General features: G+C 37.2%; 1 protein-coding gene across 1 annotated transcript in view; it reads right to left on the bottom strand.

The window, feature by feature from the left end:
- Positions 1–11,925, bottom strand: part of lama2 (laminin, alpha 2) — a 171,376-nt gene that overhangs the window by 51,678 nt on the left and 107,773 nt on the right. The window contains exons 28-35 of the mRNA XM_072362587.1: positions 8,946–9,122; positions 8,207–8,392; positions 7,844–7,962; positions 7,413–7,530; positions 5,700–5,852; positions 1,416–1,540; positions 1,158–1,244; positions 65–258 (exon numbers count right to left, since the gene is read on the bottom strand). Of these exons, the coding sequence (XP_072218688.1) occupies positions 65–258; positions 1,158–1,244; positions 1,416–1,540; positions 5,700–5,852; positions 7,413–7,530; positions 7,844–7,962; positions 8,207–8,392; positions 8,946–9,122 (1,159 nt within the window). The remainder of the gene's footprint in view (positions 1–64; positions 259–1,157; positions 1,245–1,415; positions 1,541–5,699; positions 5,853–7,412; positions 7,531–7,843; positions 7,963–8,206; positions 8,393–8,945; positions 9,123–11,925) is intronic.

The raw sequence follows: 11,925 nt of genomic DNA on the forward strand, positions 1-11,925 counted from the left end.
AAAATAGGAAAACAAAGGCTTATTCAAAAAATATAAATAAATAAAATGTGTGTGTTAGTCTTACAGATGATCCCAGATGGTCCACACACATGCCTTTCCATGCACTGCTCACACGACACTCCTGAAGCCCCAACTCTGCACCGGCACTGGCCCGTGACAGAGTCACATGGTCCGGGCAACGCCCCCCATAAGGAACACTTACACTCCTCACAACGGCCACCTGGCATCCTTGGGTTACCATGGTAACCAGTGGCACACCTAAAGAGGATGATCATGTATAGAGATAATTAGCAATTATTTCCCAAGATCCAAAACAACAAAGCTTCACATAACAGTGGAGACACCATCAGGCAGTGTATCGTATACATATGTGTAGCATAATCTGTAGTCCTGGGATTTGGTGAAAGGAAGACTGAACTATTAGGCCACAATTATGAATAGTGTGCAAGGAGAACACCAGCCATAGGATATAACTTTATTCATTATTGCATAAGAAAAGCACTGCACATAGTAAGGTGACAATCACTGGAAGTGTTTAAAAAAAAGTGGAGCGCAGATGGATGCAGAAAAACAATCCTGAGTTAAAACCTTTTGCAGAGTTCTGTGCATTCCCAATTGAGGTGAAGATTTATATTTCAACAAGTTGATGACCCATGGCATACTGCCAAGAAAGGAATGGCTTTAATAAAACTCTGAATGTTAGAATTATTCAGCTAGGGTTTTGACCTGAACCCAGAACAGCATTTCTGGAGAGACTTGCTGCACACTGTCACCATCCAACCTAGCTGAGCTTGAACTGAGCTTCTGCCACAAAGAAGAAGAGAAACTTCCAAAGTTAAGGTGTGCCAAGCTTGCAGGATCATTCACAGAAGACTTCTCCTATAGCTGCCAAAGATGATTCTACAAAAAGTAACAAATGAAAGGTCTAATTTCTGAATTTTGATCTTTTTTTTTCTTATTCTTTTTTTTTTTTTTAATAACAGGACACTCCAACAATGAATTTCCCCTCAGTGATTGTGTGGAATGAGCGATGATTAAGTAAATTACTTGAAAGAGTGCATCAACACTGAATATGGCCTTCTATTACTTTTCAGGAGACCGAAGCTCATCTTTGTGGCAATAATTATGGGCAGATTTTCAACATGCATGTGTCTGACCTCTCACAGTATTTTCCCTCGTATCCCTCAGGACAGGCGGTGCAACGGTAGTCATCAAATCCCTCGGCTACACAAGTAGGACTGAAACTAGACAGAAAATTTTCCAGAGAAATGACTTCAAATGTAGCAAAAATTATGTGAAAAATCTCAGAAATCACAGAAATGTTGAAACATTAGGATAATAAAGAAACTGATCAATTGTGCTTTTGATTTGTGGTTACCAACCATCGAAAAAGGCAAAATAAACAGAAATTTTACTTGTTCTCTGGGTTGGTGAGGGGGCAGGCGCAGGGTTTACAATCATCAGAAAAACCTCGGACCACACCGTAGAATCCAGGAGAGCAGCGTTCACACTGGTCACCCTCCGTGTTGTCTTGACAGTTCTACCAACACAAACATGCAGATGAAATCAGCATATATTTACATTACAGACTCTAACTTGTGCATACTGTTTTTTTGGTGTTTTTATTGTAAATCACTTATTGCTTATCAAGAGTCAAAGAAAAGCAATTTACTTGTCAAAATGAATTAAAAATAGTTGAGTTACAGAGTTGTGTGGACGTCGTATTATCCTCCAGCACAGCAAAAACAAAAATTATATTTGCATGATTTGCATTATATTAAAAACCTTTAATATAATGAATTATCTGTAAAAATTAAATGCTCCAATCAAAGATAAATGCATCTGTGTAACTTTCTGCACAGACTTCTGTGTTTCAAAATGCTGTTTCAAAAAGTTATTGACCAGGCAGATGTGGTCATTACTAATCAAACACTACTAAAAATGTCACAGTCATGCTGTATCACTCTTCATCCCCTTTTTTGTTTTCTCACATGGTACACAACCAGGCCGCAATGCCAAGCTAATCAAAGCTAAATTGAATTAAGAAAACGAAACAAAACATGTTTAATGTATGTACCTATGAGTCTTCAGTGCTAATTTGTCTGTCCCGCCTCATGTCCTGGAGGGATCTTTGGAGGGCTACACAGGAGGTACATGTGCTCAATCCTGCTCCATGCCATTCAAGCCATGCCTTGATCTCTCATTTAACGTATCACTTATTAACTTAATTTCCAGCCTGAAATGATAATTGTGCATCATCATTCCAGGCTCCTGACAGAAGAGGCTTGTTGTCTGGCAACTTGTTGGAAAGTTTTGCAGCACCACTGGCTGAGTTGTGCCAATACCAAATAAGAAATGTGAATAAAAGAGTAATACTGCTATAGTAGCAGACCGTCTGGTCACATCACAGTTTATGATAAGGGTATAATTTCTGATCACTGGTGTATTTGATATTGACATTGACAATTTGAATTTCTTTCTGAAATATTTCAAAATAGGGACATAAAGGTAATTTCAATTATATTTACAAGTATGCGACAGAAACCTTTTTTTTTCCATTTCCTTCTTTATAAAGAGGCAAATAAACATAGTGACGTTTTTTTGATCAAGCAGTTATTTAACATATAGATCCACACATCTAGAAAATAGCTAGAAAGTGCCCAGCGTGATTGCAGCTGCTTCTACACTGCAGCAGCAGGGAAACTCATTTCTTTTCACCACCCACCGTTTGAACCATTCTGTGCTTTCAAACTTGTAAACTTTTGCATTATTTCAGATAAGGGATGTAGTCGTCTACACTATATTGACTTTTTCCTAGGTTTGATCCCTCCCCTGCATGTTGAGGTGCTTGCAACACCAGCAGCTGCCAGCTAGCCCTTAGTTGACAGGTACGATCTCACACGTCAGATTTTTAATAAGCTTCCTTCCTCAAGAGCAAGCCATCTGAAATACTTATTTTCTTGGCAGGAATTCACTTACCTGTTCTGACTAAGATAGCCACAAAATTATCATGGGACACAGAAGCATGACTATATATTCACAATATTGTCATGCCAACAATTGTTTTTGTTCATTTTCAGCTTATTGTTAAGATTATACTATATGCCAAAATACATTGAATATGCTGTCAATTTTCACAATACACAAATACAATATGTGCACAAAATACAGAAGCAAATGCTCAGCGAAGCGGACAAACTATTTACGCTGCCCCTACACACTCACTGTGAACTCAGATGCACAGCTTAAATGGAACTATACTGTACACAAACTCACTCTTCTTCATATCCCCAGGGTCCTGTCTTATGTGTTCGTCTTGTTTGTTGAAAATGGGAACTTCAATCAGTACAACAGGAAGTTGCCTTTAAACGAGGCGAGTCATTTCCATTAACTTCCTGTGTTCCTCGTTATTGCTAATTACCACAGAAACAAACTCGTTTAGCATTTTCAATTTAGCCCGCTCAGTTAGAAAAATGCTAATGATGCTGTTATAGAGAGCAAGAGAGAAATGGGCAAGAAAAAAATGGCTGGGAGGCAGAGAGAATGAAACAAGAAGAAGGGGGGAGCAAATAGAGAAGCGAATTGGTACAACTAGAGAAATTAAGCAGAGGTGAGGAAGAAAATGAAATGGGGTGTAAAAGAGGACTGAGCAAGGGAAAAACAAAAACTGGCAAGGAGATGAAAGAAGAGAAAGGATGCATAAATACATAATTGAGGACAAGAGGGAGAAGAATTAAGGTGATAAGATTGGGCTACAAAATAAGAGAAAAAGAAAATTAGGGGGAGTGGAGGAGGAAAAACAAAGAGGCGCAGGAAGAAGAAATAAGCAATGGAATAGAGGAGGTGCACTGACAGAAAAGAATAAAGGATAATTAGAAAGGAGAGTACAATGTAGGAGAAGCAGAAAACATTGGCATCCATCAAAACTGGATGGAAATGCCAATTGTTGTCTAGTACATTTAGACAGATGTGGCTTCGAGGTCTGAAATTTCAAGCAAGGGTTGCAAAAACAACGAGAAAATTAACCTACTTTTCACTCGATTTATTATGACAGCAACGGTTGTTCCAACGACTTCATGGCCTCAATAAACAGTTCTTCAGTACAAAGTCATTTTAATTCTGCCGATTCCAGTCCCGTTAAAAAGAATAAATAAATAAATCACTTTGAATACCTTTGAGCCCAGTAAGTTTGAGGTTACTTGATGCCAACTTTAGTCAAATGCGTTTGTGCTAATTTAAGACTTTCATACGTTGGCATGAAAGTTTAGATGTTATGATTCGAACTTTAAAAAGGTACGGCATTGCTTTAAAATCAGATTCAAATGATGATTTAAATGATGGCAATACAAAATCAATTATTTTAGTTGTTTTGTTTTTATGTCCTTCAGTCCATAATCAAGTCATGACAACACAATTCATCCATCCCTTAAGTATTTACTATACAACAAATACAACCTGCAGAGTGGGATGGAGCTTAGGGAACAAGACTTATCTAATATAACAGGATATTATGTTTTAGCATATTGCTAATATCGTCAAAAGTATATGAACAGTTATTGTGAGCAGCTGCGGCCAGGTGAATGATGGCTTTCTAGATGGGGCTTATCTGCATCTCAACAAGTCTGCCCATTTCAAATGAGATGCAGTAATATTTAAGTTATATAAAAGCTATTTTGAGGCATGTATGAATCACTTTCTTGGAATTTAAAATGGCCATGATTTTTATGGGTGTTAAGAAGAGTTTAATTCCTTGTGCAGAATAGCTGCCGAAGATGCAAGCATTCTCCTTTGCAAATATGCCATTTTTCTGTTTAATATTGTTCTGTTTAAGGTTGTTTTACATCATATGCCTTAGATTACCAATTTAGCCTGACGAATAATGCATTTTATGCTGCATGTCCTCCAGAGGGCAACAATATGAAAGTATATGGAGTTAATAGGAGCTGTGTATTCAAATGTAGTAATCTACTAACATCTGGAAGTAAATCGGCAGCATTTTGTTTTTAAATCTTGAAAAACATTTGCATGTTTCCTTTGTAGGCATTTTCATTTAAAAAACTACCCTCAAAATTGCACCTATGTAGCAAAGAATCTTCTAGAACATTGTTCATGTTGTCTCTCAAGTAAATAAGCTGAACATCACTTGGTGACTGTGTTGTCTGGCAGAAACTCTCTGGTGGTTAAGTACCAAGGTGGTTATCACAAGAGCTCAACTTCAAGGGGTAACAATCAAAGTTCATGATTCCACTTCAGCAAATTAATCTTTTAGCTAGCCTGCCTCTTACAAATATTTAAAATCACTTGGGTAAGCTATAGCAAAGCCACATGTGCGTTAATGCAGCCACACCCTGCATATTTTGCAGAGTTACTGGTTGCTAAGCAAGGTAGTCTTCAAATCTCAAACCATAATAAAGCAAACATGGTTGCAAAACATTTCTCTTTTGTATCACATTGGATTTCTTTACTTGCATTAATAAAACTTAATGCAGTTAAAGGGAAGAAAATTACAGAAAATATGAGCAGGGGGATTCCAGGGGGTCTTTAATTATTGCCAGGCTAATTAAGGTACCCGACATCCTTCACAAAACACTCACCTATATCCACCTCCTTATTATACTCGTTCCTCCAGAACTACCCAGCATATGGCTCTGTGAGGGTCTCGAGCAACAGAGGGCCCACACACATACACACTCATATACCTGGCATATGGATGTCTCAGGATCACAAGTGGAAGAGTGCCCATTGCACTGACACTGAACACAGCTGCCCATGCCTGTAGCAGTGGGTACTCTGGATGCTGGAATGGATACAAGGGACCCAGGGCGGAGACGGTAGAAACCTGCTGCACACTCCTGCACAGAGACAGGAGGAAAGGGATTAAGGGAGTTGACATTTAGAAAAGATTAAAAACAGATGTATACTGTAGCTCAAGCTTTGATAAAGCATGTGTTTCCACAGCAACCTCACATTGTGCCCTATACTAGAAAACATACCAACACTCACAGACTCACTCATTATCCCTAATGGTCACTTCTCTAGGCAACTGTTGACCGCTCCCTTATTCAAACATGCACACAATCAAGAGTTATTCCCTTCAGTAACTTTTGAACACTGACACACATACCCTCACATACGCAGCATACATTCAAACACACACAGACATACAAGGTAACTTCATCTTCCTCTCTCTCCTGTTCAGTAATAATTAATGGAGTCCATTTAAAGAGCCATCTGTTCCTTCTGCTAGCACTAAACGCCTGTTTAAAAATACTTTATTAGCAATGACGGCGCCTACAAATAGAACAGCCATCTGTCAGCCGAGCCCTCTGCGACCTGAACATTTTAAGTTTAGCTACCGTTTGCTTTTTGGCTTCTATTTGGCATTTTTTCAACAATATATAGAGCTTTTAAATTATGTACACATATTTTCTCAGCCAATACAGATGGGCCTTGCTCTGCACACAAAATAAAAGTGAAACAGAGGATGAAAAATCTAGTTAAAAATTGGATGGCAAGCCTTGTATTACTGAGATTAACACAATAAAGTCTAAATGACTTTTGGGAACTGCCGTCCAGCAAAATTACCTAGAATTATGGTGTCCATGGCTCATGTGTCGTCTCCACAAAATCCTCATTAGACTAAAGATTGGGTCACAGCTGTATGATTTCTGTGGCTTAAGTGAAGGAGAAGGATGAAACTGAATGTGCTTTGACAAAAATCACAACTAAGCGGAGGAGATGCTCAGTGTGGATTAATCCTGGCGAAACAAATCAAAAAGTAAAGAATTTAAAAAGAGGACTCCTGAAAGACTTTGCAGAGGCTTCAAACACTAAATGCAAATTGGATACCTATGATATACTCCCTAAAGCCAAGTCTGTGGCCTCCAAATGCATCAATCTCAGAGCAACAGAGCTCCAAAAGATGGACTTTAGTTTACCTTATGCTTGTAATGCAACTTGTATCACTACAAACACTTTCTACAATAATCTTTGCAGTTTTTTGCACTTTAACATTTTAAACCTTTTGTGAATCCTGATGTATACTGTTTTATTGTATTGCAGAAAATTAAGAAATAATTTTAAGACTGTCACTTATAAAATAAGAATTTATGTTGAAGTCAAATATCAGTCATCTAATAACTTCTAAACAATCTAAACTCTAAAAATACATCAGCTGACAGTTCAAGAATGCGTCACAGGCCTTCTGAATGCTTCTCAAAACTAAAATTTTAACATAAATTTGATTTTTTTTTTTAAAACGCTCTGGTAAAGCTTCAGCCTATTACCAACCATCTACTAACAGCTGATTACATGATGGAACTCTTCATATAAAACTTTTTCAAATAGTTTACATCTTGCTAAATATGGAGAAAGGGCATGTGTGCTTGAACTATATTCAATTATGTACATACCTCACAGGAAAGTCCAGAGTATCCAATCGGACAGTCACACTTTTCAATCTGATGAGCTTTTTCGCTTTCCTTGGTTGGTGTTCCCTCCTCTGCCACCGTCAGACTGATCTCTGAAATACTGAAAGACAAAAGTCCTTCAGTATACTCAAACTAATCTAATAACTGCTTTCCATTCTGTTTGTAGGGACATTTGCTAAGTCTTAAATGTATAATACTGGCTGTTATGTGGCTACAATGATCATTTGTAGCAGTTCAGTTTTCTGTTGGCAAAAAGGTCAAGCTAGTGAAGACAATCTTTATTATCACACCCTGAGAAACAAACACCCCCTCTCAGGTTATTCTGGATTTAGCTGACACATTTTACATCTAATACTATGCCACACTGTCTGGAGGTGCATGAAACTGTGTGTGTGTGTGTGTGTGTGTTTTACCGGCTGTGTCTCATCAAACTGCCGTGTGATGCCTTAATTAGGATGTAGTCCACATAGAACAAAATGTCCATAAAGTCCTCTCGAGTCATAGACCGACCATCTGCATACTTCCACTCATGCTGTACATGCACACACACACACAGACAAAGCAGTAAATAACCTGACAAATCAATTCTATCTTTGGAGTCCATTTGTGAAAAAAAAAAAAAACTGACTGCATGACAACATTTGCTGACACGACCAAAAAAAAAAAAAACTAGAACAGTACAGTCTGCTTTACATTTATCTTTACACAAATAAACTAATTATTTTTTAAAAAGATTACATTTTGAGCATTAATTTCTATCAATATCTGTACGATACCTCTGTCATGTCGATCTCATGGCGGGTGAGCTGACCAATCTGAAGTCCTTGGATGTGGCGCGTCATCACCATGTTGTGGTTCGGACCACCCTTTATAATAACCTGTGGCTCATAGGAGGAAGGCCCAGTTTCATCTCTGGCTTCGTAGTAGACTGCATATTTGAGCTTCCCACCATATGCTGTGATCTTAAAGAAAGAGATTTATTTAATCAGTTAAAGGATTTTTGATTTGACATGATAAATGTGAACATCTATAATTTTAACTTAGATCAAAGAACCAGAGATAATTTGTGAGATTTGTAAGATCATGGCTAGTATCCATCTTGTCACACTTTGTACTAGCTGGGAAGTTCGATTTGTCTTCTAGGTCAGCAGGAGGTGAACAGTTGATCTGTTTAGTAAATATTTGCTAGGATGTGAATGGCAGACGCTTTATCCAATCATGTGCCAAGTATTTTTAAAAGCACTCTCCAAATAGTTTCTCCAGACAAATTTGTAGATGGATCTGAAATAAACCATCTCATGTTTAATGTTAACTTTCATCATCATCAAAACATTAAGAAATGCTCCAGAAAAAAAAAGAAAAAAGAAAAATAAAACAGAAAAGAGGAAGACTGAATGCTAGTTAATCAAATAGTGAAGTAAAAACAATATTTTGCCCCACAGAGTTGTCAAAAATGTATAAAACAATAAATACTAATGACAAAAAATACAGAACAAACACAGTGAATAGTCCAACCATTGAGCCTTTGAATTGATCCGGCAGTTTCCAGTAGTAAGGTTCAGATAGCGTCGGTGTGACCAGCTCTGCAAGAGCGAGGATTTCAGGGTGCTGGAAGCTGACTCCTCTCCTCGTCTCCACCGAGTTGGATTTATCCACTAGGGGGAGCACTGTCTGCTCTGGCTTCAGTGTTAACTAGAATGCAACAACAACAGCATTAATGCAATGATGAGTTGAGTTTGAAGATTAATCTCAAGAGTAATGCTTTTTTTGTTCAAGACATTTTACACTAAATAGATTATGTTACACAAGGGTTAAATGTTTTTTTTTAAATGCATAACTTTTGTACATTGAATACACTTGGGTCCAGGAGTAATGTCTGCTGTCAGTGTCTTTCTTTTAGTTTTTCACACAAAATTATGACTGAAACAACGCCACACCCTCACAATCCTTTGGCTTGGACCCATACAGCTGTTTCAAAAAGGGTCCTGTCTAATATCCCAGTTTTGTAAAAAGAAATGTCAGTCTTTTTCTCTGCCTCCGTCTGCTATTAGTGTCATGGATACAGATAGCTGGGGAATTTCCTTAATGAATGAAGATGGACAGTCAAGACAGGTCTAATGGTGGAAGCTTTAATGCAAATGTTTGATTAAAACATGACTTGATACATTCTCAGGAAGAATCTTTTCAAGGAATAATTCAAATGATGTTGAATTATTATATAAATCTCAGGCCTTTCACTTGGTATGTTATACATACAGATAGTTAAGTTATTTTGATAAACGATGATCTTTTTGGCAAAGTCTAGGTTGCATTACTTCAGCAATATTCAATCTGCTTCGTAGAATAAATACCCAAAGAAAAAAATCTACATACATACAAGAACAATCTACTCACTAGTATCACTAGTATTATATATTTTTTGTGCTGGGAACACTGTGCATCCACTGAAATTGAGCTTTCTGAAAAGAAATGGGAGAACTCCTCCACGAGGTGGGTGACTGAATGAATGAATGAATGAGAATCTTGGCCTGCACTTACTGAGAAAACCGGTTTATTTTTCAAGTGTCAGTCAGTATGAAGACTGATCTTAAGTTATTATTTATGTTACCAGTCAAATGCAGTCAATAGCATATCATTCTTTTCTGGATATAACTTCAGACTTATGGAGTCGGTCTTTCTCTCGCCATCTAATATGTGAAAGATAGTTGCGTTATTATCGACAGTGTGGAGAAAAACTGAGCCTCTCATTTTCATTCTCTCCGTCTCTCATTTCGAGTGTTGATATTTCAATATTGCTTGAATAATATCAGGGTTTATGATAGACTGGGTTGTGGTTTAATGGACCAATTGAAAAATATTCATTTGTTCAATCCTGGATCTTGGACTCTGCTGGTATTGGTATGTGGATGTTGTGTAAATTACATCTTAGGCATTATGGAAGAGGGCTTTACGGTTGGTGAAGAAAATCTTAAATTTATCATCTTATGTTAACTTGGACACACTGGAAATCCTGGCTGTATAACTAACGTGGTAATACATGAAATGGGAAAGTGCTCATCTCTTTCCTAAACGTTACAAGAAACAAATCAAATTCCAGAAAATACAAACCATTTCCTCACTTGATCTTTCCCTCGAGGGATTAAATCAAATGAAACCAACAAAGTAACAAAAAGGGTATGTTATTATGATAGTAATTTACATTAGAGCTTAATAATGTAAAAAAATTGAAAAAACTAAAACCTATGGATGGATTTCTTGATTACAAACACTTCTGAATTCGCTCACATCTAGGTGAAAAAAAACATTGGAATTCTATGACAATGACTGGCAGTCATAGAATTGTAATAAACTTCTTTAATAAATGTATATTTTCATCATTTCTTAATTCTTGTTTTTATCTCTAAATTAGTGTCTAAATGCAAATTCAAAGTTCAGAGTTTTAACACTCCTTAGTTCTCCTTATTTGACAGCACTGCAGCATATTTGTAACGTTTATCTAAATTAGGTCAATGTAAAAATGTTCACAACAAGTTCTAGTTTAAAACCTGCCATATTTAACAGAGGTGACGACTTCTGTAAACATACTGTCGAACGGGACATTTTGAGCACTCCATGATTACAGACTTTATGATTTAAACATTAAACAGAGCAGTTTAAACCAACAATGTAATAAGTTCCAGCTACTGTCACACACTGACCCAGCTGTCACATTTCAAAGTGAGTAATTGCATGATGTGCGTCATTGAGAATGTCACCAAACGTTTTAACAAAGGCAATTCTACTTGCAGACAAATCCTTTTATCCAAATATTTATCCCCCGTGCAGTTTTAAGAGAAGTCTTATGACATGGGACTGGAGTTTTGCATTTTGAGACATGAGGCAGGCACAGCAGAGACTTTTGATTCCTTTGATAATCGCAATATCTCAGTCTCCTCTTTTACTGGCCTGGATCCACAATCATCTTCTGCTTTTGGCAAATGACTGTGATCCCCTTGGAGTTTTAAACTATTTCCATCCATCTTTTGATGATTGGTAAAGTTAACTGCCTTGTCATCCCTTTAGGAGCTTGGCTCTACCAAACTAATCAGGCAGAGCACTGCCGTCTGCTCCCTACTTTTACTTGCACCACTGTGATGGTGTTGCGGCAAAAACTGTTTATAGCAAGCCACATGTTCGGTATCAAATGGAAACCAATAGTCAGAAAACAGCAGTCAATAATGAATTCTTGGAAAAGATAACAGAATCATACTTTATTATTCTAAATTTGAGTTAGCAAAGTACTGGTTTCAACTAGTAAGACATTCTAGGTCATCTGTATTATCATCAGGGCTTAGGTTTTAGATCTAAACATTAAATTAATGATTTCATCAAAGTAATAATAATTTCTAATTGTGCGTATTATTGTAATGTCCAGCCTAACAGTATAAAGTTTTTTAAGTAATTTTTAAGCAAAACGTTTCACCCTGTGTGTGTCAGGCTGAGGTAATGATGAAAA

The sequence above is a fragment of the Leuresthes tenuis genome, unplaced genomic scaffold (assembly GCF_036924035.1).
Source record: "Leuresthes tenuis unplaced genomic scaffold, fLeuTen1.0.hap1 SCAF_13, whole genome shotgun sequence".
NCBI classification, from domain to species: domain Eukaryota; kingdom Metazoa; phylum Chordata; class Actinopteri; order Atheriniformes; family Atherinopsidae; genus Leuresthes; species Leuresthes tenuis.